This window comes from Maniola jurtina, chromosome 10, assembly GCF_905333055.1.
Source record: "Maniola jurtina chromosome 10, ilManJurt1.1, whole genome shotgun sequence".
Classification (NCBI taxonomy): domain Eukaryota; kingdom Metazoa; phylum Arthropoda; class Insecta; order Lepidoptera; family Nymphalidae; genus Maniola; species Maniola jurtina.
Window position 1 is genome coordinate 14,580,951 of NC_060038.1, and position 25,456 is coordinate 14,606,406.

The 25,456-nt window shown below is 40.4% G+C and overlaps 2 protein-coding genes across 4 annotated transcripts; one reads left to right on the forward strand and one right to left on the reverse strand.

Moving 5' to 3' along the window:
• The first annotated feature begins 103 nt into the window (after positions 1-103).
• On the forward strand, positions 104-675 carry LOC123868786 (transmembrane protein 258). The gene is made up of 2 exons (XM_045911398.1): positions 104-252; positions 337-675. Exons 1-2 carry the CDS (start codon positions 247-249, stop codon positions 574-576), a joined length of 246 nt encoding a protein of 81 aa, XP_045767354.1. The 5' UTR covers positions 104-246; the 3' UTR covers positions 577-675.
• A 210-nt stretch (positions 676-885) lies between these two features.
• LOC123868719 (cadherin-23-like) lies at positions 886-23,824 on the reverse strand. 3 transcript variants are annotated; one of them, XM_045911285.1, is made up of 35 exons: positions 23,687-23,824; positions 23,131-23,218; positions 22,276-22,356; positions 19,896-20,045; positions 19,376-19,481; positions 18,780-18,927; positions 18,037-18,273; positions 16,856-17,051; positions 15,887-16,182; positions 15,295-15,471; positions 14,675-14,868; positions 14,146-14,263; positions 13,662-13,787; positions 12,708-12,886; positions 12,070-12,248; positions 11,303-11,477; positions 10,547-10,748; positions 9,971-10,112; positions 9,169-9,360; positions 8,641-8,762; positions 8,049-8,285; positions 7,547-7,672; positions 6,776-6,896; positions 6,598-6,695; positions 5,824-5,956; positions 5,249-5,353; positions 4,481-4,650; positions 4,147-4,245; positions 3,486-3,678; positions 2,941-3,050; positions 2,657-2,814; positions 2,320-2,526; positions 1,827-1,991; positions 1,568-1,670; positions 886-1,038 (listed from the first exon to the last, which is right to left on the reverse strand). In XM_045911285.1, the coding sequence occupies exons 2-35, from the start codon at positions 23,198-23,200 to the stop codon at positions 955-957; spliced, it is 5,199 nt and encodes a 1,732-aa protein (XP_045767241.1). In that variant the 5' UTR covers positions 23,201-23,218; positions 23,687-23,824; the 3' UTR covers positions 886-954. The 3 variants fall into 3 exon arrangements, with proteins under 3 accessions (XP_045767241.1, XP_045767243.1, XP_045767242.1); XM_045911287.1 differs by having other exon boundaries at positions 23,656-23,824; XM_045911286.1 differs by having other exon boundaries at positions 23,623-23,824.
• Between the last annotated feature and the right edge of the window lie 1,632 nt (positions 23,825-25,456).

Genomic DNA, 25,456 nt, shown 5'->3' on the forward strand with positions numbered 1-25,456 from the left:
GTTGAAGTTTCCGAAAGTCGCGAAAAGCGCCCACAATGGACTATTGGTCGACGGTTGGCATCATGTTGAGCCCAACATCCAATGCAACCAACCTCACGAATAAGCATAGATAAATTACTTAGTTGACATTTCAGATGACGTGTTATTAAATTATTCGTCTGTGTTGTTTACCAAATTTTTGGTTATAAACCGGCGCTGGATTTTTTACCAAAAACATCAATTTGTTGCTTTTAAAATACATTAAAAATGAGTGTAAGTACGATTTAGATACTAAACTGTATATTTTGTATAATTTTACAGAGTTTTATATTGATTTTGTCATGTAATTTGTTCTAGTTGGAAATTGAATCGATGGTGCGGTACGCGTCACCAATAAACCCGGCTGTATTCCCTCATCTGACGATGCTTCTGCTCGGTATAGGAATATTCTTTACCGCGTGGTTCTTTGTATATGAAGTCACAAGCACGAAGATGTCGAGGGACCTATTCAAGGAACTTCTGTTATCACTAGTGGCCGCTTTATTTTCTGGGTTTGGTATTCTATTCTTGTTGCTATGGGTGGGTATCTATGTCTGATGGTGTCTTTGCGTTTAATTAATGTATCATTCCTTGTTAAAAATGTCTAATTAATTTTGTATATTTTAAGAATAATTTAAATGAAACGTCACATTTTAATTTTCATGTTTTATTTACCTTATCATTATTTATTGAGCAGTTTTAGGTATGCCCCACCCGTAAATCTTGATTGGAACAGCATACGCTCACGCTCGATTTGTAGTAGCGACCATGAAAAGCACTCATAAAAGCACTCTTACTTAATAATTACTTATAAGGTACAGAAGTGGAGGTACGAATAGATTGAAAAAAATGCTTAAAATTTTGTAATTATTTTAATATCACACTTGCAAATTTTAATATTTACATTTTCATACTAATATAAGGTTGTTACATTGGCTATAATCTAGGTTGCTTGTTTGCAAACTCTGGTCTTAAAGGTGCAGAATTGAAGCCGAAGTTATTGGAGTGTGTAGCGACTGACTAGAAAAGAAAAAGAATTTATTAGAATAGAAAGTCAATGACCTCATTACTAACCGAAAGACCAAGTATAAAATTTTTCACGATAAAAAATAAAAAAATTACAGACTTGTACAAACTTTTATACCCTTGGGGGTGGACTTTTTTATTGATTACAAGTTAGTCCTTGACGGCAATCTCCTTGTGGTAAGTGATAATGCAGACTTACTCCTTTCCTCGTTCATGTACTTAGGTCGTCAATAAAGGGGGTAAGGAACCTCCTGACAAAAATTTCAAGTTAGTAACCTGAGCAGTTTAGGTTGTGTAATAGATCAGTCAGTTGTTCAATTGTAGGTATTAACACATACAGGCCGTTCACTCCAATCTAAGCTGTTCAATATTATAATTTGTCCCTTGCCGTCATGTGGGCACCATCACTGTCTGCTTTATTGCTTAAAGTTAAGGGTTTATTATTGTGTGAACTGCAATGGTGCCAACATGACGGTAAGGGACAAGTTATAGTAAACAGCTGCCTGTAGAATTTACATCTCACCTCTGCTGGACCTATGGAGTCGCCGCCCTCAGGAGGGAAGTAGTCTTTGCTGAACTGCGGTAAGTCCTCGATACCTATCAGGTCGGAGTCATCTGAAGCTTCGCTGAGGAAGTAAAATTAAAATACCTAGTATACAAGTCTACATTCCATTCCGGCCATTAAATTGACGTCGATCGACATAGATCGGTTGATTTGATATCATAACATCACTGATAAAGCCCATTAAACATTCGAACTTATATAATAAGTAGGTAGGTACCTGATAGCATCAAAATCAGGTGCATTGATAGCTTCGTTCCAGATGGGGTTGGAACCTTCCTTAGCGTGTTTGTTGGTACCGGGTGCCTTCAGTCCGACGCGGTTCAGCCCTGACTCCTGCGACCCGAATTTGGGGATCGACAGCGCTTCTAGGCGACGATTTAAACTAGAATAGAAAGATATGACTTAATCTATGTGAGTAGATGGTTCCATTTTGGATTTCTTTCAGTGGATCACACGGAAAAATTTATTGGAACCATCACAATATTGAATTGAAACTGCCTGAACTTAGCATTTTCATAAAAGTCTGGATGCTTTTCGTGGTCTCCATATACCAACACTAGATCGCGCCAAAACTATCTTCAATCACTATCAGATGGAGTCCGAATCGCGCAAACGAAACTTATGAAACACTATAAAGATTTTTCTGTTGCGATATGGTTGAGACCACATCACCTGCTCCTGTACTGGCTGAATGCAACAAGATAACTCACACTCTAGTCCTACAGATAAAGGTGGCGAGCAGTACGAGGCACAGCAAGCCCAGCACGGCGGACAGGCCCGCCAGCACGTACACGGCGGCGCGGCTCGAGTCCGCGTTGATCTCAGGGCTAGAACCGGTCACGAAGTCCCGCAGTACCAGAAGCTCTGTGTTGAGGGTCGTCTGGATCGCGCGAAGGGTCTGCGTGTCACTGCGTAGACTGGAAAAAAGACTTTAAGCTGGATCGACAATCTAAAAGTTCTAGAAGACGCTGTGATTTTTGGCAACAGAAGTTCTACAGCAAATCCGACCTCAACATCTGACAAAGATTATTTTTTCCTCATACTCACTCTTCTATGACTTCGGTAGACACGGGCGCATTGTCGCGTATGAAATGCGCGCGCACCTCGATGACGTCGTCCAGCGTGGCGCCGGATGTGTCCGTGGCGGGCACCACCTGGTCGATGTTGCACGTCATGTTGAAACCCGCGCTGAAGGTCTGGGCGATCTGTTGACGGAGAAATTAACTGACTGAAAACAGCAGCAGAAATCCACCAGCGATAACATAGAAAACCGTGCCATTGCTGGGTGCAAAGTTGCAAACAGATAAAAGAATCTTGATTTTGCTACTCACAAAGTTTGTGTGTGCCTCCACTTGAGTCAAAGCGTTTACGAACATAAAGAAGACTCTGTTCTGCGATGATATGAGATAGATCTTCACTGCTGCAGTGTCGTTTCCACCATCTGCAATTTACGCAAATACTTAGCTCATATTATCGTGTCAGGCGCAGAGCGTACTAGTTCGTGTAGTAAAAATATCTACCTAACCAAACCTGTATCATAAATTCTACTGTACGTGAGCAGTTGTAAGCTCGACCTAACATTTCACAGCTAGTACAGCCGTTGTATCTTGGTACTGGTGTACATAGGATTCCAGGATTAACACTTTGTAAGCGTGATTCAAGCTTAATTTTTTTGTGATGTGGATTGAAGATGCTTGTGGTGCCATCTAGTAAGATGGTTGCAAGTTGCTTCTTAAGTTCGTGTCGCGTGATTGCTACTTTCGTTTGAGTGTGAGAAGAAGTGTCATCTAGTATCAAGATGCGGCGACCGCCATACTACATGGCATGCTGGCAGAGGTACCATCTCCCTGATCGGTAGCCCTTCAGAATGGAATACCTGGGTCAGTCGCAATGACGTCGAATTCGAACATGCCGTGCATGCTGGCAGTGGGCTGCATGTTGAGCGTCAGCACGCCGGTCCCGTTGTTGAGGAGGAACGCAGAGTCGCGCACGTTGGCCAGGCTGTCGTCTGTCACCATGGAGGAGAGGTCGAGTGTGTAGTTGATCGGTAGCCCTTCAGAGTGTACTGCCTGTGGAAAGGTAATTTCTTTTCTATTTTCTGTAATGCTCATGGGCATTTCCCATATTCTGTCCATGTCCAAGAAAACAATCAGTCAGGACAATGTTCCTCACACTAACATCTCTCCATTTTAGATATCACCAACTGCCCTATATCTATGCGAACATGCACTGGAACATATAAGTACTGCTTAAGCTGTGAACGAGCTGATGCAGTGGTGAGTATAGTATTGACTTCCCAGCAACACTCACCGAAGTCCTCACCAACCTAGGTGGTCTGCTTGGATTCTGGAGTGAGCTCGACTAAGTAGCTGGAGTGATCCAACGAGGAACTGCTCCAGCAGCGATCTTAAGTACAACTAAATACTGTGTAGAATAATGTAGTTTCAAATTTTTAAGATGGCCCGTGAAAAGCTAACAGATAGACAGACAGAAACACTTTCGCTTTATAAATAGTGTCAACTTATGGATTGGATTACCTGTACAGTGAGCAGTTCTCTATTGACACTGTCGAGTGTCGATATCCCAGCGGTGTACAAGCTTCGCACGAAAATTGGCCGAGGATTGGCTTCTCTCACCTGCAATTCATCATAAAATTAACTCAAGGTATCATATCAGGGCGTCTTTTAGTTTTTTTTAGGTATTGGGACATTCTTGCGACGCCGGGTAGCGTGGTGGTGACATTGCGTGAGTTTCTGGCCACCACTCACAGCGTGTAAATATCCCTCTCACTCCAGTTCAGCGCTTTGTCTTGGTCTGGACATATTTTGCTGGTACATCTAGTTAATACGAAGAAGTCTTCTTTCAACTCACAGTAACAGTGACGGTGAGGACGGAGCCAGGAAGCGCGGTGGCGACATCGCGTGAGTTGCTGGCTGCCACTCTCAGTGTATGAGTTTCCCTCTCACTCCGGTTCAGCGCTTTGGCTAGTTTCAGGACGTTTGTTGATGCGTCTAGTATGAAGTAGCCTTCGTCGTTGCCATCTGCGGCAGAAACTTTTTGTATAAGTGTCTATTTTATCTATTTATTTATTTAATTACGGACTTAATTAAAAGTTTTACACCAAACTTTGTAGATCAAAGCACAGGATAAAACTAAGACTGGTGTTTGCAATTTGCAGCCCTAATAGACTGTAGTCTGTGCTAGGGCTGGCAAAAATCGGCCTTAAAAGATTAATTTATTTTAAGACTTAAAAAATCCATGGGTATATCATTTCACCTGGACGGCGCCATTGCGGGGGACAGATAACGATAAAATCAAAGAATTCAAGTCGCTGTTACCTTTCCGCAACCCGTATCCTATATACCGAATTCGATCCGAACTCAATCCAAACTCAGCAGTACTTACTAACACATATTATGTATGTATACTCACCTTTAACTACGAAACTTAGCAAGTCATCTGATTTTGCCAAACCGATATTGCCAACTATATTGTTCTGGGCAGAGGAACTCCCTTTTTAAAATATGGTTGGCAACTGGTAAAGGCCTCCAATGCTCCAATGTTTCAACAATGTTAAAATTCATTATGGGGTATACTTTAGTATAGAAATTCTTTTGGAAATATTAAATACTTTCTTACCAATGATCCTGTAGTAAATACTGTGGCAATCGCCATCGCAACGAAAATTCTTCAGGTCCGCGGCATGAGGCAACTTGTGCTCCTCCTCCAGACCGGCTTCTTTCTCTACACAAGAAGAAGAAATAAAAGCGTCTAGTAAAATTATTTAAAACTAGCTCATACCCGCGACACTACACTTTACATCGCTAATTTATCCCTTTAGGGGTTGAATTTATAAAAATCCTTTCTTTGTACATGTTTACGTTAGAATAGTTCTCTGCAAGCCAAATTTCAGCCTGATCCGTGCAGTACTTTGAGATGTGTGTTGATAGGTCATTCAGTCACCTTTTCCTTTTAGATAGGTAGGTAGGTATTCTAGGTCAATGGAAGTACTCTATAAGTTTTGATTCCCTTGGCGAATCTTGACAGACACGACAGACAGATATCGAAGTTCTAACACAAGTGTTCCTTTTTTCTCTGGACATACAAAGCCTTATAGATGGACGATAGGTATATAGAGCCCTATCTCATATAGGAGAAGCCCATAACTTACACGAGTAAAACAATTCATTATACTTTTAAGAGTTAGGTCTCACCTACGAACCCCACATCAGCAGTGTTGGCGCTAAAGGTGGGTTCTCCTTGCGTGGGCACGAACACGGCTTGTAAAGTCACCACCGTAGATAGGGATTTGGGTTCTGTACCACCGTCGGTAGCACGGATGCTCACCTGTATACAAAACTTAAGGTTTGTACGTCATGAAATAATATGGTTAATTCTGCTGTACCTTCACATTCTTTAAACTAAACTGACAGGCGTGATTTTTCATATCTGATTTTTTGAGTATCCATTCCTAGTAATAGTTCGGCACCTGTTGGAGATTACAGTTCCACACTACTTATTGATTTACATGAGAATAGATCCGGTCCCTGAATTCATCTCACAGTTTTGACCAGTTACTAGGAATCTCTTGAAACCTCTAAGTGTACCATAACACACAAATTAAAGGACCCGGTTTTGTCTGGAGATACGTCGTAGGGTATGTGGAAGCGAACCCTATGATCGGAACGCGAAGTGACAGAAGGTTGAAAAGGCACATCGGCTTGATGAGGTTGTAAAATATAAGCCGGTTTCAAACGATCAATGCTTACTGTAGTTTGGTTTGCCCAGATAGAGACGCTATTCGAGATCTCCGATATTAGAGTAGGCTAAACAAAAAACTATGTTATTATATTACTCAGCTTGACACACGTGTCTGGTTGAGGTTGAGGGCATATCACTCAATCCCCACCTACTGATTGGTTCGCGTTGGAACCTAAAGAAGGAGCTCATCCGTCGGCACCAATAGGTACTTAATTTTCGAGGGTTACCTGAAATTCTTTGACGTCTTCAGTAAACATTTTTTGGAGCATCAGAATCCCTTGGTTCTCGGCGCTTGCCAACACCTGGAAGTACTCTGACGCCTCATCTACATAAAGGGGTTTTCATTCATTATTCAAATTAATTGAGAATATTATATTTTCATTAAAAATATTAGATGATTATTACCATCTCCTGATACATCAAAGGTAACCTGTCCTGCTTCTAAGCCATCTTCATCTGTAGCGTGAATTGAATCCAAAAATTCGCCAGAGGTCAAGCCTAGACGTGCGTTGACCATGGCTCGCTCCTGTTATGGCAGGTATAATATAAGGTAGATCAATAATTACGTTATTATATTAGTGGTCAGAAGTCAGAAAACGAATAAGATACAGTATCGTAGCCATGCTACCTAAGTACCTAGTTAGTAGTTACCTACTAAAAAGTTTTACGGTAATTTTTCTTAAACGGTTGATTTTTTCAAAAACCGTATAAAAAACTAATAGGTAGTGATTTTAAAATACTTGTTGAACGAGCCCGTGGCATCGCTCGAAGGGATGAACCAAATTTTTTTGACTCATACTCTCATGAACAGGAGGTACTTATTTACCCTGAATATTTTTTTTTCAAAATTTTAATATGCTCGTAAGTGGCGGTAACAGGTTCCTATTAATGTGCTAAATTTCAATTCTGTCTACTCTTTATAGATTATTTTTAAAATGGCTATGACTCACAGATAGATTATAACTAAATAGTTATTAAGGTATTGTGGTTATTTAACCAGAGCCAGTACATCCGATAACGTGGGCCATTATAGAATTTAGCCCCGCTAAGTTGTACCTATAAATGATTACAGCTCAAGGTTCATAATAATTATGTCCAAGCAGACCTTAAATAGTAAGTATATCAAGAAATTAAGGTATGTGGGAGTAGAAGATAAGGAAACAAAAACGTACCTACCCTGGCAAATCGCAAGACAGCACCGTTTTGGGGGAACACAAACACTGGCGCGTGGAAGTTGTATGGCCTGATGACGAGCTGATAGATCTCACTGGACTCTTGCTGCGGTTCCCCGTGGTCGTATGCCTGCATCATAATAAGAATAAGCAACTAAGGTTACTAATATAAAACAGGAAAAATAACAGGCCCAAATGAACGCCTTGTGGGACTCTAATAAAATTTATGCTAATGCCAATATCGTAGGTTCTCCAGAAGCCTTTCAAGTCGACGAGTGTTTCCATTTCGCCACTGACGTTATATTAGTATTAGTGTATGCGTCGACAGCGGTGAAGAGGTCGGGAAGGACGATGTCGCGCTTGGTGAGTAAAGTAAGGTTAGCGACTTCGTAGCCCATGTGTGAGTTGTCTGTGTTAGCCTCGTCGTGGTATAAACACGCTGCACTGTATATATCTGGAAAAATAGCGGCTCCAAAGGACAGCCTTGTGGGAATCTATAAACTTACGCGAATGCCAATATTGTAAGTTCCCCAGAAGCCTTTCAAGTCGGCGAGTGTTTCCAATTCACCACTGACGTTGTACTTATTGTCAGTGTATACGTCGACAGCGGTGAAGAGGTCGGGAAGGACGATGTCGCGTTCGGTGAGTAAGGTGAGGTTGGCGACTTCGTAGCCAACGCGTGAGTTGTTTGTGTTTGGCTCGTCGCGGTCGGGGGCGAAGATGTAGGGGTCCAGTCTGCTGCCCTAAGACAAACAAAATAAAAATATTAGTGCGTGTGGCCTTTACGAACGGTTGAAGAAAACGTCTTTGACATTGCGACAAATTATACAACAAAATATTAAAATTAAACAATGCGGTTACATTAAACAAGCCATAGAAATTTATATATAGAGCTCTATATATAAATCTAATCAAAAGAATTTAGCAATTATGAAAATGAGGCGTAGTAAGTGAAAAATCTTTGGTACTAACTTCTGCATCAAAACAGCTGTTCTATTTGGCGGCTATTTCAAATAACTACGACCTTCTCTACTGTCCGCAAAAAGACCTGAGTTACTCTAAATAAGGTTTATATCAAAAAGAAGGTATAGACATTACTTTGCTCAAGTTCTCGGAGACGGACCAGGAGAGGCGGTCAGCGGAAGGCAATTCCGGAGCGTTGTCATTAACATCCAGCAGCACTAGTAGCACCTCTGTAGTGTTTTGATTCCTGTTGCCATCTGTAAAAGTAAGTATTTTTTATTCAACATCATCATCATCAACCATCGATGTAATCAACCCATCGCTGGCTTACTATTGAGTACGGGTCTCCTCTTAGAATGAAAAGGGTTCAGGCCACATAGTACCGACTTAGATGGTCGAGTGTGGAATGGCAGACTTCACATCTACACCTTTGAGAACATCAACTGGCGAACTCTTTGACACGTAGGTTTACTTGCAATATTTTCCTTCACGGTTTGACCAAGTGCTACTATATTGCATAAAATATATAAACCGAGTTTAGAGATGCTTACCTGAGATCAAACGGGACCGGGACCACAAGAACAAGAGTTCGATGACGAACAACGGGGCTATTATTGCTTAAGATTTTGTTGAGATCTAGAAAATTATTTGGTTGCCACAAACCTCCCTCAGAATAGAAGTTATCAATGAGGTTCAGGAAGATCCGATGTCTGGGCTCGTCTCCGTCTCTGTCCAGGACCTCATCAGTGGTGTAGTCAACGAAGACTCTTCCCGTATCCAGCTCCACGGAGAAGAAGTTACGGAGACGAGAGCTTACCGCATAGTTAATTTGGTAACTGACTGTGTGGTAGATCACTGTAAAAATAGATTTTATAGACTTTTGTTAATGTTCTAACACCACGTAAGTCAAAATTAGTAACTTTACCTACAGGAGAGCTAAAAACTTGCTGTTTTCAGAGGTTTGGATTTTCTGATGGATACAGTGCACTTACCTAGGTACCTACTTAAATACCTAATTTCTTTGAGTTTTTGTTGGACGTTTTTTTGTTTCTGACTGATCGAAACAAACGTCTCGATTCTATAGCGAATGGCACCAAAAATGACTTGCGTCGTGTTTATTTTACGACTGAATTAATACCTATCATCAGCATCATGAAAAAAATCTGCCATGAATACGTTTTTCTTACACAATCGGGGGGCTGATCTCTTTATACAGATTAAAGCATAGTAAATTTCAATGTTGTCGTTTCGATTGACGATCGATAGACATTCGCAGTAGGCATATAAGTCTCTTGCGGAGATTTCCATATGCTACGATTTTGCTTCGCCTAGGTAAATCCAGCGGTTTCCTTTGACTCGTTCGATGTCGTCCATCCATCTAGTAAACGGTTTGCCAACGCTTCGCTTTTCAATGCGAGGTTGCCATTCTAGCGTCTTGTATTTAATAAAAGTCAGATAATCTCACCATCTCGATCCAAGTCCTCCGACACAACCACCACCACTTCATCACCTTGGGTCGCATTTTCATACAAGTACACCGTAACATTGAACAAGTCCGTGCGGGCCATCGGGCTCTTGTTATTTGTATCGATTATTTGGATTGTGATCTGAAAAGCGCCACTTGTTAATGCTGTTAGTCTTAAAAAATCAACAGATTGATTTGGCGGCTTACAAATCTAGGTCTACACTGTGTGACCCGACCCTATTGCAACTGAAAAACTTCCAGCCAATCAAAAACTTAAGACTTGATCGCAATTTCATCTCGTAGGTACTCGATCTAATTACATCTCGTAAATTTACTTTAAAATGTTTCTTCAAATCTTGTTGCTAGCACTGTATTAGAGGTTATCCTGTGAAGATGTATTGGCTCAGAACACTGAATCTAAACGGATTCATAGTTTTTATGGATATCAACTTAGGCGCAAAGTACTTTGTAATATATGACCTTGGGTATCAACATGGAAAGTAATGTTTGAAATATTGTTTTCATGTGGAAAAGATCCTAGTTACTCTTTTACTTGTTTTCATCAGTTAAACTTACATTTCCTTCAGTATTAAAGTAATTCTTATCAGGGGGACAGTCAGCTGGGTCTGCTTCTGTACACTTGTCGCTGGCTATTACTGTGTAATAGAGGTTGTCCCGCGGCGGGATATCGGCGTCTATTGCGTTGTCCAAGTCCACTTCGATCTGACCGGTGACGAAATCGATCTTTACTAAATCTTTTGGTGTATCTTCTCTTGGGCTGGAATCATCATTAAATAGTCAAAATGCTGCTTGCTAACTACAGACCTCATAAGAAAACTCAAAGTCATTCAATGGGTGATGGAGAGAGCTAAGCTTAGGGTTTCTCTACGTGATCAAATCAGAAATGAGAAGATTCTTACTAGAGTAACCGACATAACTCAACAAGTTGCGAAACTGAACTTGTAATGAGCAAGGCACATGGTTCGAAAAACTGATAGACGTTGGGGTAACAAAGTGTTAGAATGGCGACTTCGCAGAGCCCCAACTACTTGAATAGAGGATATCAAACGAGTTGCAGGGGGTCGCTGGATTGAGGCGGCGGCGTAAGACCGTATAGCGTGTGGAAGTCTCTACAAGAGACCTACGTCTTGCAGTAGACGTCTATAGGTTGATGATAACGATGATAAGTTAATGAATTCAATGTAATATTTGGAATGATGTCATCGTGAATATGTGAGGATAAAAAAGGTTGGAGTTACTTAAAAATTATTGTTTCTAAAGTGGATGTGACAAAGATGAGGATGATGATGGAAAATAATAGAATTGACTTACAATATTGTATACCGGACTTGATTGTAAAGAGGGCCGTCGATGTCAGTAGCTTGGACGGACCCGATGATGGTGTTGGATGCGGAGTTCTCACGGACCCTCAACGTTTGGTTCAGGGTGTTCTCCACCCACTCAGGGGCGTTATCATTCATGTCTATGATGGTTATTGTGAACGTTACTGAAAACGACAATCAGCTCTGAGTTTGAGATTTGTTCAGACCTACTTAAAATTTTCGCTTTTGCCAATAGACAATATTAAAATTGGTATAATGTAATTAGGATTATCGATATTTCGACTCTACAACTGGGTCAAAATCCTGATGCCGTTAAACCACGAAATAAACCATAATTTTTTTGTGTGTAAAGGTCAGGACACCAGAAGTGTATTAATTTTATTACACAATAGATGATGTCCGCGACTTCGTCCGCGTGGATTTGGATTTCAAAAATCCCGTGGGAACTCTAGCTCTGTACCAAATTTCATATAAATCGGTTAAACGGATGGACCTTTAAGAATCCCTTGGGAAATCTTTGATTTTCCGGGATGAAAAGTAGCCTATGTCCTTCCCCGGGATGTAAGCTAACTATGTACGAAATTTCATCAAATCGGTTAAACAGACAGACAGACCGACACACAGACGACAGACACATTTTATAATATTATAATAAAGTATGGATGGATATGGGTTTGATACTTGAATATTTCTAGTAAGTATTTATTCGACTTCCAACACTACGTTTATCCGTAGTCTCCACTCTAACATACGTACGTTCATCATAATCAGTTCCGATGACAGTGTTCTTATCCACCACCTTGATGGTGACGTATAGGACTTCGAACTCCTCGAAGTCAATAGTCACGTTGTATCGGATCTCCTTCACCACGAGCCGACCAACGGCAGACCCGCGGTTGTCAGGGTCGGGGTATGATGTCTCTATGTCCAAACAGCTAGAATAAAAGTTGAAAAACTGAAAAATCCTTTTGTGCCTTTCTATTATTTGCAGAAGACTAGCCGTTGACCTCATCATAATTACAATGCCCTGTTCTTTGATGAATAATTACTTACCTATTTAATTTTTTTGACTCTGCTGTAAACAAAAAGCCGAAGCGACAAGTGATATCCTCACCAGGCATAATATTTGCAAGTTGTAGAGTTTACTTATGTATATCTCCCGAGGGTGCTTGGGTGTCATGGAACGTAATATGTAATGGCCGGGGGCACTACCGTGCCCCCAGAAAAAGTATGGTACCTATCGTGCGGTTGTGGTACCAGGTGGTACGCTGAACGTTATACCATACAGTTTAGTTTGTTTTGGGAGATTAATAAGCTTGATTTTCCATGTGTATATCTAATAAATATTTAAAGTAATCAGATTAAAAACATTAAGCTGAATTACTAAAACTTACCCTACATATTCAGTTGGATCAGTTTCCCTGCCCTGTTTAGTCGCGTAGGAGGAGTTCCAAACGATTTCAAAGTTCAGATCGGCCGTGGTGTCGGGATCTGTCGCTGTGATGACCAGCGAGTCCCGCGTCACTATGTACCCTTCTGGCACGTTCTCTTCCACTTGTGGACTACCTCGGGGCTATATAAAAGTGATAAAATATATGATAACTAGCGACCCGCCCCGGCTTCGCACGGGTGGACATTTATTTTTTCTATTTTCCGGGATAAAATATAGCCTATACGGATTCGGAAGAATCCCTCTAAGTAATGGTAAAAGAAATTTTTGAAATCGGTCCAGTAGTTTTTGAGCCTATTCAATACAAACATACAAAAATACAAAGATACAAAGGTTTCCTCTTTATAATATTAGTATAGACTAACTTAAATGCCCGCGACGCCATCCGCGTGGACTACCTCAAATCCCTATTTTACCCCGTTAGCGGATGTCTACGTCATAAGCTATCTACATGCCTCAGCCCGATCCGTCCTGTAGTTTGAGCTGTGCGTTCATAGATCTGTCAGTCAGTTGCAGCTTTTCCTGTTATATATTTAGAGTGTTGTGAAAAGGTGTTCTTCTGAATGCAACACCAAGAAGCAACGATGTAGTAGTGTGAACTAATTTGGTCCAGGTCTTGATTTTCAGATTAATGCTCAAATCTGGTCAATTGGGAGGCATTTACTGTTAACTAGTTTGGTTTCTACTTGCAAAGTCGTCACAAGATCAAAATATAACTAGGCGGACTTGTTTTATTTTTCAACTCATCATGCTTTTCTTGAAAGGTTCTGGGGTATAAGTACGTGTAGTTTCGAGGCTCTAGCTGCTTACTTTATAATATGAGAAAGGAGGGCTTTAGTCTTCCAACAGTGTTATTTCAGCGTACAATGATTTTTGTGGAGATCCCTGTAAAACTTACCAGTCGAAGACTGGGCGGAGTGTTATTGATGTCAATAAGTTGTATGACAAGCTGAGATGTATCCGTGTTGACGATGGGCGTTCCATTGATGCTGCTGGGTATCCCCAGAGTGTCGTGTGCTTGGACCTGGAACGTAATATTATTTGAAAAAAAAAAACAAATATATTTTTGAACTAAGTAGCTAAGCTATGTAATAAAGCTTTTAATAGGTTGTGGGTTCAGATGCATGACAGTTGGTTCAAATTAGGTTTCAGTGACTGTCTTTGACCGTCCATAAAAGTCAAATGGGTTGCACAAAATCAGGATGAGCTAACTATAGACCAAAATTATTATTTTAACCATAATCATGGAGATAACTATGAATACTAAAATACTGAAATTTTAACAACTTTGTCTCCGCTTTTTCACAAACGACCAACGCGTTCTAGATATAAGTACCATGTTATCATGGCATGGAAGAGAGGTTGAAAGAGAATTTGCTAACCTGAACCAGCAGTTCATTTTGCCTGTGGTAATCGAAAGCGTCATTTATCGAGACGTAGATGTCTCCAGTGCTTTCGTTTATTCTTAAGAATTGCTGAGCGTTGCCCATAAGTGTGTGACTGTGAAAATAGAGAAACAGAATTGAATGGAATCTATAGTAACCTGGAGTGCCTCTAGTTGTCACGACTGTAGGGTTCCAATAATGTCATCTTTATTGATATCTCATCAGAATAGGCACCTAGTACCTTAAGCACGGATAATGCCTTTCCTACCGAGAAGAACCAGCAAGGAGAGTTCCTTCATCTTTTTTTCATTCTTTTTTATCTAATCTAAACGGAACTTTAAGGCTTGGCACAATCTTCTTGCTGCTAACTACGGCTTGGTAAACTTTTGAAGGCAGCTCGTATAGATAAAATGTTGGTTGGAACCCACGGTTTTAGACGTGTTGGACAGCCAAACAACTAAAACATCTCCAGGAACAAAAAAAAAACTCGCTCGAAATCCTCGTGGCTACGGAAAAGCTAACTTACACTACAGTATCATTGACGTCTCGGTCAGTCGCCCTGACAGAGGCGACGTGGTAACCTTCCCCAACTGTCTCCTCGAAGGTGATGTTCTGAGAACTGGTCTCGAAGATCGGCAGCTCATCGTTCCAGTTGATCAGGTTTATGTGCACTGTGGCTACTCCGATCAAGGTCGCGTTGCCCAAATCAGTGGCGATTACCTGAATGGAAGAGGTATTTTGCTCCATAATTAATTAAGCTCTATGTACAGAAATGTGCATGGGAGAAAATTAGCTGGTCAAATTACACCCTATGAGATATTTTTCGTTTTGCAATTTTGAGTGTTCAAAGCCAGTAAATCGCGATTGTAAACAAAAAGAGCACTATACAAAAATTGGCAGTTCTGAGCATTAGTTCTTCTCGTGAAAGGGTTCAGTAAAAAAATAGACCCTGTTAAAATTCTCTCCTCCATCCACCCCCCGCCCCCCCATCTCCCTTACCTCGAATAAATCGTGAAACTCTCTAAATTAAAAAAGGGTAACTACCTATCTGACTTTTTTATGGATGTATAATAGCTACTTATCTAATTTTTATTGTAATCCACGATTTGCCGGCTATATACGAAGTATTTGATTCAGATAAGTCACCTGGAGCTCAATCCCGTATCGGAACAGTTCATCCTCGAAGTCCAGCATGCTGTGGTTAGCGGTGGTCATGAAGAACGTCTGTCGCTGGTAGCCCTGGCCTGGTTGGATGAGGAAGGCCTCTGCTGCTCCTGGAGGATGCACGCTCTCTATCCGAACGCTGTACCGAGCATTCTCACCCTGATAACCAAACAAAGCGGTGATAACCCAGTGGTTAATGGTCTCCTATGCGGGAGATTGCCCTCTGACCTTTCGGAGTTATGTGGGTTTTGAGCAACTAAATATCACTTGGTTTATTTACCAGTAAAGGAAAATATCGTAAGGAAACCTGCATGCCTGAATTCTCCATAATGTTCACAAAGGTGTATGAGGTCTGCCCAAGAGTCTGCCAAACCGCACTATCACTAACCACACGTCAGCGGCGTATAGTGGCTTATGGCTTGCCTTAAACTGTCCTCAGTCTGGGAGGATACCCGAGCTCTATAGTTGGCCGGTGATAGGTTAACGATAATGATGACGCAGACGCTTGTCAAATACCAAGAGCTTGTCAGAGACAAAAACAACATGCAAGTAGTTCATTATCTTGCAGACTTACTGTATCTCTATCATGAAACCCAAATTCTTTGTCGAAGTTCAATGTCTGAGGAGTTTCTTCAGGAATACTGATGGTGTACTCCTTGTGGATCGGCAGCGGAGCCTGGTCGTTGATGTCATTGATGATGATGACGACATCTTGCGGCGTTGTGTTGCTCTCATTGTTAGCTTTATAGGCTATCAGTGTCACGCGGAAGATTTCCCGTTCCAGCTCGTCCCTGTCGATTGCTGCTACTTGGAAGTTGGCGCCGTTTCGTCCCCCGTCTATTGTGTCGATTGCGAAGAATTCTTTGTCCTCTGCAAGTGATATATAAAATTACACTGTTACTTTGCAATTGTGCACTGTGGAGTCTACATCTCCTGAGGATGAGGAAGATATGTGTGTGGTGCTGTGTGTTAGTGGTGGTTATTGCTTGTTTTTTTAGGTTAGTAGTGGGAGGGCGGGCAGTACATATCAAATACCAACTGCACGTTGTATCTTATCTTATCTTATTGGTTTGATCTTTGGTTGTTTTTTGTTGGTTCCTTGTATAGATCACCAATACCATCAGCTAATGCCCGCGACTTCGCCCGCGTGGACTACAACAAACCCCTATTTTACCTGCTCAGGGGTTGAATGTACAAAAATCCTTTCTAAGCGGATGTTGACATCGTCACAATAGCTATCTGTATGCCTTTCAGCCCGATCCGTCCAGTAGCTCGAAATATTAAAACGTGATCATATTTTATTATTACAATTGCAATTATTGTTTTATACGCTACCTATTCTTGTTCCAACAATTCTTGTAATAAGCCTATATTAGTACTAGTAGCTAATAGTGAGCGAGCGTCATCATCAGAGTTGTTGCGATCGTGACATTGTAGCTGTCATTCTACAGCAATCGGGCAGCAGTAGTTTGAACTGTGCGTTGATAGATCAGTTAGCCAGTCAATCAGTCAGCTTTTCCTTTTAATCATTTAAAGAATTTACCGTCGGCAGCTCGAAGCGTGTAATAGATGCGTCCGTTGATGCCGGTGTCGGCGTCGATGGCCCGCACGCTGAAGTTCATGGGCGTCTTCTCGTCGAACTGCTCCACGGCGAACACCTCCACCCAGCGCGGCGGCCGGTGCTCCACGTTGTCCACTTGCACCATCATTGTTACTGTGTGGGTGTTTGGGAGCGAATCCTGAGGGATTTATTTAAATATTGAAGGTGGACTTTGATACACGTGACCGGACCGTGCGGCTGCGGTAGGCTACACTTGCATACTTCCTGCTTTTCATAATAATTTACCGAGAACATTTGAGAGGAGCGACCGAAGAGCGCGACGCGACGCGCGAATATTTGCATGCAATCGTGCGACGCTTACGTCGCGTGTCGCGGTTGCTGCCACACAGTCTACCCTCACGCTTCGAAAAAACTCGCTCAATGAGACTCGATTTTCAAGAAGGGGCATACTTTTTGAAATGGGTAAGTAACATGGAGTTATTCAAGGGGCGGACCAACAAATTCCTGAAAGGCCGGCAACGCATTGGCGGTACCTCTGGTACAGTAAATGTTCATGGGCAGCGGTAATCACTTAACATCAGGTGACCCCCTTGCTCTTTTGTTCGCTATTTTTTATTTAACAAGTGTAAATTAAAAATTTATAACACCCCCGACGATCCAAAGTATTTGAGTTTTCCAAAACATCATTTTCAAATAAATAATTATGTATTTAGGCAACGTCCATCTTGACAGCTTGACATTTGTCTATTGACATAATATTATGAACCTAACGGTTATCTAACCTTCTTTTCTACAAGAAAACTAGAAAAGAGCTGATAACTCTTAAACGGCTGAACCAATTTTTTTAGATTATAGCTAAGAACACTCTCGATCAAGCCACCTTTCAAACAAAAAAAACTAAATTAAAATCGGTTCATTCGTTTAGGCGCTACGATGCCACAGACAGATACACAGATACACAGATACACAAATACACAGATACACAGACACACAGATACACAGCTACACAGATACACAGACACACAGATACACACGTCAAACTTATAACACCCCTCTTTTTGGGTCGGGGGTTAAAAAAAATAGTATGTTGACGTACAAATTCTGCTCTTTTTTCTTTGTACATTAATTATTTAGTTCCACTTGGTCTTTTAGTCTAAACTTACAAATGCAGTGACTCTGAAAATGTGCAGCACATTGGCAGTGAAGTCCAAGGAGCGGTTGAGGCCGAGGCTCATGGTCATCCTGTACCAGTCGTTGGGGATGTTGTCGCCCTGCACGTAGAAGATCTCGTCGTCGTCCCGCTCGCTGTCGATGCTGAACGTCATGTTGCTGGTGCTGATCCTTCCGTCTGCGTCGCTCACTTCGTATGTGCAGTTCGTGAGGCCTAGGCTGCCTAGTTCCTGTAAAAAACCGGCCAAGTGCGAGTCAAACTCGCGCACCGAGGGTTCCGTACACCGAGTAAACCTGGTCGGGTTTATCTGTACAACGGAAACATCAATAAACCATTATGCATAAAAATAAATAAAGAATGTAAAGGTAAAGCTAAGCGGTAAAGCCTTTTCATATAATAAATTCCCCACTAGGTATAATTATCTTACTTTGAGTTTGAAAACTGAAAATACTAACTTTTGTTCATGAACACGTTTTAATTTGTTTTTGTAATTCACGGTTTTTGGATTTTTCCTTTACTTGTGCCATAAAATCTACCTACCTACCTGCCAAACATGATTTTAGGTCAACGGGATGTACCCTATTTTCTTGACAGATACGACAAACGGACAGACGACGGACAAACAACAAAGTGATCTGAAAAGGTCCTTTGATCCTTAAAAGATCCTGTTGAGTCATGGAACCCTAAAAAAATTCATAATGGCTTAATTATAGTCATCTTTTTATGGATAGTTACTGGGACGACGCAGGAGTCCAGCAAACGTATGATCGGCGCGTTGTCATCAATGTTGACTATCTGCAGGGTGACCCTCCCCACGACCGCGTCTCCCGGCACACTCACGTCCAACATGTACCGCTGCATGTTTAGGTTCTCGTAGTCCTGTCTGTGAACAGAGTAAGAAATAGAAACAAACAATTTTTCCTGCCACGCACAATCTTAATTTCATCAAAACAAGAGTGAATTGGCATCTTTCAACAGATGGACGAACAGACAGACAACAAAGTGATCCTATAATCCTCCTTTTTTCCTTTTGAGTTACGGAACCCTAAAAACTTTTAATCGTCGAGTGAATCCACGAAGTGGTACGAAAAGACGTTGCACTTTTCAAAATAAGCGTAGATCCCTACCTACTTGTTAAAATTAATATTCGGGAGCGAACTTTTAAGTATAATAGGGAGGTCGTGGTTTTAAAATCCAGGGGTTCTCGACCTCTAACTTTACGGAATTATGTATGTTTTAAGCAATTAAATTGCTTTAACGGTGAAGAAAAAAATCGCTAGGAAACCATCCCATGTTTCTTGGAGTGCAACATCGGATAAAATTCTACGTACTTCTGGGTGATGTACAGAAACCATTCGTCATTCTCGTTCCGAAGGACCGGTCCTAGCATGCTGAACGAGCCGGACAGCATCCGATCGATGCTAGGTGCTGCAGTACCTGCAATTAAATGTTCAATAATATAATAGGTATGTAGTTCTCTTCAGTAAAAATAGAATAACACATTACAGTCCAAGCCTGAAATAAAGTAATTACCAATCGAGTAGGTAATATTGGAAGGCCGAGGCGAAGTCAAGGACTTCTGATGAAGGTGTTTTTTTTTCTGTTCTGAAGGTTTGGAAGACCGTGGCATGAGTCCACGTTCGGCTGACATTAGAAATCGGGGAGTTCGTCTTCGCCGGCGAAGACGCTGTACAGAGGTACCGTCGGAGTCGTTTTAAGGACGTAGTCATAGTCATTTATTATTCATAATATACATTATACGTCACTTATTTACAAATCAAATACTTAGGGCGTACTTAGGGCGTACTTAAGGCGTCTTTTATCAGGAGAACCTAAAGGTTTTTTTAGTACCTTTATAGTTGAGTTTAGCAATCGCAACGTCCCCCTCGATCTCCTCGTCCATCAGAATGATCTGCGTGGATGCTGTCGAGATGAACCGGTCCATGCACACGTCCTCTCTCGTGGCCACCGGCAGGAACTGCCTTTGGCTCCATGGCACTCCTGCAATTATTACTGGACCAGTAAAAACACAATAAAAACCTACTTAATTAGATTTTTCTATCGGATTTATCGATTATCTTTATCGAAAGCATTTGATGTAGTCGATCACAATATCCTGTTGGCAAAGCTTGCAAAATACGGTATTTGTGGAAATCTTCTTAATTGGTTAGAGTCATATTTAAAAAACCGCAACATGAATGTGGTCATCGGAGGGTATCAATCCAATTCCTTCGTTGCAACTTCAGGAGTACCACAGGGATCCATTCTTGGCCCTACGCTATTTGGTATTTTCATTAATGACATTGCCGAATGCTTTTTGTACTGTCAATTCCATCTTTATGCAGACGACCTCAAATTGTATAACACAATTAATAATGTTAGTGATGCCATAAACATGCAACAGGATATAAATAGACTTTCAGTGTGGTGTAATAATAATAATTTAAAATTAAATTGCTTAAAATGTTATAGTATAACATTTAGCAGGAAAGTAAACAATATTAACTTTGATTACAGCATTGATGGCAACATTTTAGAAAACGTTAAACAAATAAGTGACCTTGGGATCATAATCGATCATAAACTCAGCTTTATACCACATACGGATTACGTTATTACAAATGCACTTAAATTATTAGGTTTTATTATTCGAAATACCAAAGAATTTAAAAAGTCATCAACGAAACTAACGCTTTTTAACTCATTGATCCGAAGTAGACTCGAGTATTGCTCTGTGGCTTGGAATCCGTACTACCAAGTGCATAAGGGTAGGATAGAGAGGGTGCAAAAGAAATTTTTACGGCACGTAGCCTACAAAGAAAATATTTTGAAGGAAATTTATAATTATAATGATCTTTTAAAACGTTATAAAACCCTTTCACTATCCAATCGCAGAGAAATGATGGATCTTTGTTTTTTACACAAGATTATAAATGGGGATATTGATTGTCCAAATTTATTAAATAGAATACAACTGTCAGTACCAAAGCAAAACGCAAGATCGCTTATAAAGAGCAAGCAAACATTTAGGGCCAGAATATGTAAAAGTAACCTTGGTAGTGCTGCTCCTCTTAATAGAATTGTGATATCTTATAATAATGTGTTCAGAAAAGCTAACCTAGATATTTTTCAACACTCCGCTTCGTTATTTAAAAAGAAAATTAAAAACCACCTAATGAGTCTTTAAATATTCCATAGTAAGTCTAATATAAAATGTTTAAAGATTCATTTTGAAATTGTAGGGTACTATTGTTAGTCTTAATTGTAGTTTTTATTGTTAGTTTTAAGAATTATTGTACTTTTGGCTTTTTGAGTAGTTAATTTATTTATTATAGAATTTATGCAAAGAATGTCTTAGGTTAAGTTTTACTATTTAGAAGTTGTAGATTAAGCATGTTGAGTTAGCCTGTAAGTGAGTATACATTGATAGTCCTAAGTTTATATAAGTCGTCATAATTATTTTTCTTTGTATACCGTTGGCTTCCTATTAAATAAAAATAAAAAATAAAAATTATCTGATCAAACGCAGATCTATAGTGTGTCTGGTGTAGGAAAACCATTTTTTTGTACATTTTTACTGTCGTAACTGTATTTGTTTTTTAGACCTCGCACGGGAAGAGCGTTGAAAAAAAATCAAACCAAAAATCCATTCTATCGGTATTCCTTATTATTATTATTATAAATGCGAAAGTGTGTCTGTGTGCTGGCTTTTTACGGTCCAACTGTTCAATTGATTTTTATGGGTAGGTATAGGTACACAATTAGTTTACATCCCAGGGAAGGCCAGTTTTTATCCTGAAAAATCAAAGAGTTCACACGGAATTTTCAAAAAACCTAAATCAACGCGGACGAAGTCGCGGGCATCATCTACTTAGTAATACCTACCTAATATATAAATGCGAAAGTATGTCTGTCCGTCTGCTGGCTTATGACGGCCCGTCAAAATTTGTAGATAGCCTTGCATCCTGGAGAATGGACATAAAATAAGTAACTAAGTACCTACTTTCATCCCAAAAAATAAAAGCTCCAACGGGATTTTTAAAAACCTAAATCCACGCGGACGTAGTCGCAGGAATCATCTAGTTTTGAGTTTCGACTGACCGCGGTTTCGCACGGCGAAAATATAAATCCCCTTTATTACCTATCCACTGGGAATTTTGACAGGCACACCTACTGTCCAGTCGTAGATCATGATATATTTTCTAATTACTTAGATAGATCCCTTAGTTACCATCAAAATCTAATTCAGGCATGTCAGGCATAGACTCTCTCGGTATAGCGGTCATCCAAGCACATCGCTCCAATTGCAAATCTGAAAACCAATAAAACAATGAAATTAGCCTGAAAACTTATACCTACCTGAGTATTTGCTATCCAGCAATCTAAATAACTTTTACACAACCCTGGTAACGGGTACGGGCAGCCATTTTTAGGGTTCCGTACCTCAAAAGGAAAAGGAATCCTCATAGGAACACTTTGTTGTCTGTCTGTCTGTCCGTCTGTCGTGTCTGACAAGAAAATCTATAGTAGGTACTTCCCGTTGACCCTAGGTAGGTAGGTCTTATACCACAAGTAAAGGAGAAAATCCTAAACCGTGAATTTGTGGTAATATTACATAAAAAATATGAAAATGTATTCACAAAAAATTTAATTTACTAAATCAAATATAGATGGCGCATACCATTATTAACTAGCAGTGTTCTACACGGAAGTGTTAGGTATACTTTTTATAATGGTACGAAACCTTTCGTGTGCGAGTCCGACTCGTATTGACCGGGTTTTTTGAAGCACGCTTAAAGGTGTCAAATGGTGCGTAGGTAAACCCCGCGAAAATGTCTATGTAAGTACATACCTATTACATTCTGAGAAGGTGTTATCCTGATATTTTTAAACAAATGATCGATAAGACAAATCCTTTCTTTTACTAATAAGTCATATATTAGTAAATAAACAATCAGTAGGAATATGATTCATCAAAATAAACATTTAACCAATTATGTATTAAGGTAGATAATTTTACCGATATTCTTTACTTCAACTCGTTTCAAGACCTTATTGTAAGAAAAAAAATGTCGCAAATTCTTACCTTGTGCAGCGACCAATGGAATTCCAATAATAAACGCTATCAGAATCATTTCACCTAATCGGACTCCCATCTTTCATTTTCACTTTTCCTGTTGGGAAATATATTATTCGAGTACAATCAATTTGGAATTATTGCATGGCGAAAGGTAAATTGAGAAAATGTGTTTGTTGGTTTGTCTTTCAGACACGTCGCAACCATGTCGCAACGAAGCAACGGATCGATTTGATTTTTTGTATGAACCCAGGTCTTTAAGGTATAGGTATACTTTAAAGACCTGGAGAGTGACATGGGTTGTTTTTTATCCCCCAAAATCAAAGAGTTCCCACGGGATTTTTAAATATTTTTTTCAAGTCACTGGCATCAGCTTATTTAAAACGTTAGTAGGTACTTTTTCTAGCTAAATTACGCCCATAAATATCTACAAAATAATTATTGGCTGATCTTACAGTAGGTAACATCAACAAAAATTAAATTGTAAATAGGTATAGCTACCTATTAGTTTACAATTGAATTTTCTATACGAACGCGCTTTAAATATTTCATGAGAAGTAGGCACCTCTTATAGCAAAAATTACGATTAAGTATAGTCAAACTACGAAGCATTAAACTGTATTTTTCTAATCCACTCTTAATTTCTTTATTTCGCAACAGCACTGAAACTAGACTAAAACATTTCTTCCCCGATATGACACACTAGTCGATAAGATTATGAGTGATAATGGTTCATTATAATATTGATTAAAAGACAATTTAATCTTACACGTAGGTATTACCCAGCAAATACAAGCTTTGATTTCTGGCTTGCACTGAAAGTTTTCTATTGACTTACATAATTACTCAAAGGTATTTAGACGCACGCCCAAGGGTGCTCGGTAAATGCTGAAAGTGTGCAAAGATATTATTTCTGGTGACTATAGGTCTTCTTGACAAACACGATAGATAGACAGACAGACAGAGAACGAAATGATCTTATTAGGGTACCTTTCAACTTTTGAGGTACGGAACCCTAAAAAGGAATGTAAAGCATCTCAAAAATGGCCTCTTTTTAGGCGCTATCTCTCCATAGCCTGTCCCAATCGCTCAACCCGTATTTTTTTTTGATAACCACCCACATACGAGTATCATTTCCGGGCATGCGTTCCCCCGTGGTCCGCTTACCAGTTCAATGGTGGTGGTTATCAACTACCGTTCCCCGGCTTCCTTCCTTTCATCACAGAATACTTAATATCTTACTATATAGAAGGCTCACGCCGAAAAGACGATCCCGTACATACTTAATTCCACGGAGTTGCACTTTCGAAGCGATTTGCTTCCTCGTTTCTAAAAGTAGGTACCCTACCACGTACCTACGTACGCATTGCTAGAATATGAAATGCCCTTCCGACTTCCATTTTTCCATCAGCTACAATATTGGGACCTTCAAAAGAAGAGTGAATAGGCATCTTCTAGGCAGGCGCGCTGCTGCATCATCACTTCCTATTTGGTGTAATTCACAATCAAGCTCAATATGCCTTTAAACTCGTAGACTTTGAAAAATCTTTAATTACCTATCTGGCCTACAAACTATTTTTAAAATATTTACATTTAATTCATCATGATCAACCATAGAGGGGTAAACGTAGCAAACCCCGCGCTAACGCGGTTCGGCAAAGCGTAGGTGACGTGCGGGTGTGCGGGGCGTCGCGTCCCCCCGCCTCATACCCCGATTGCCGTCTCGACCTGTCGCGCACTATCTTACTTACCTAATTTTGGTAAAATTTCAGACTAGATCTCCTAGGTCTCGACGTCTCGGCTAACATCAACTTCGGAAGATCCATCGAAGCCAAAGCCAAGACCGCCGCAAAAAAACTAGGCATTCTTAACAAGGTCAAGCAGTACTTTACGCCGCGCTAACTGACTACTTTGTATCAAGCACAAGTCAGGTCGTGCATGGAGTACTGCAGTCACCTCTACGATGGCTCCGCTAAGTACCAACTAGCGGCTCTGGATGCCGTTGACCGTCGAGCTAGGAGACTTATAGGCGAAGACTCTCTTTTGTTGGCGAAACTTCAGTCTCGATCACCGCCGTAAGGTCGCCGGCTTATCCGTGTTTTATAGGATATATTTCGGAGAGTGTGCACAGGAACTTTTCGATCTTGTCCCTCCTTCACCATTTTACCACCGAACCGCAAGACGTCGGGCGAGTTTCCATCCTTATGTCGTCGACATTCCATCTGTCGCACGAAACGTTTTGCGTCTTCATTCCTCATACGCATGGCTAAGGTTTGAAATACTCTTCCGCGATCTGTGTTTCCTACCAATTACAATACGGGTATCTTTAAAACAA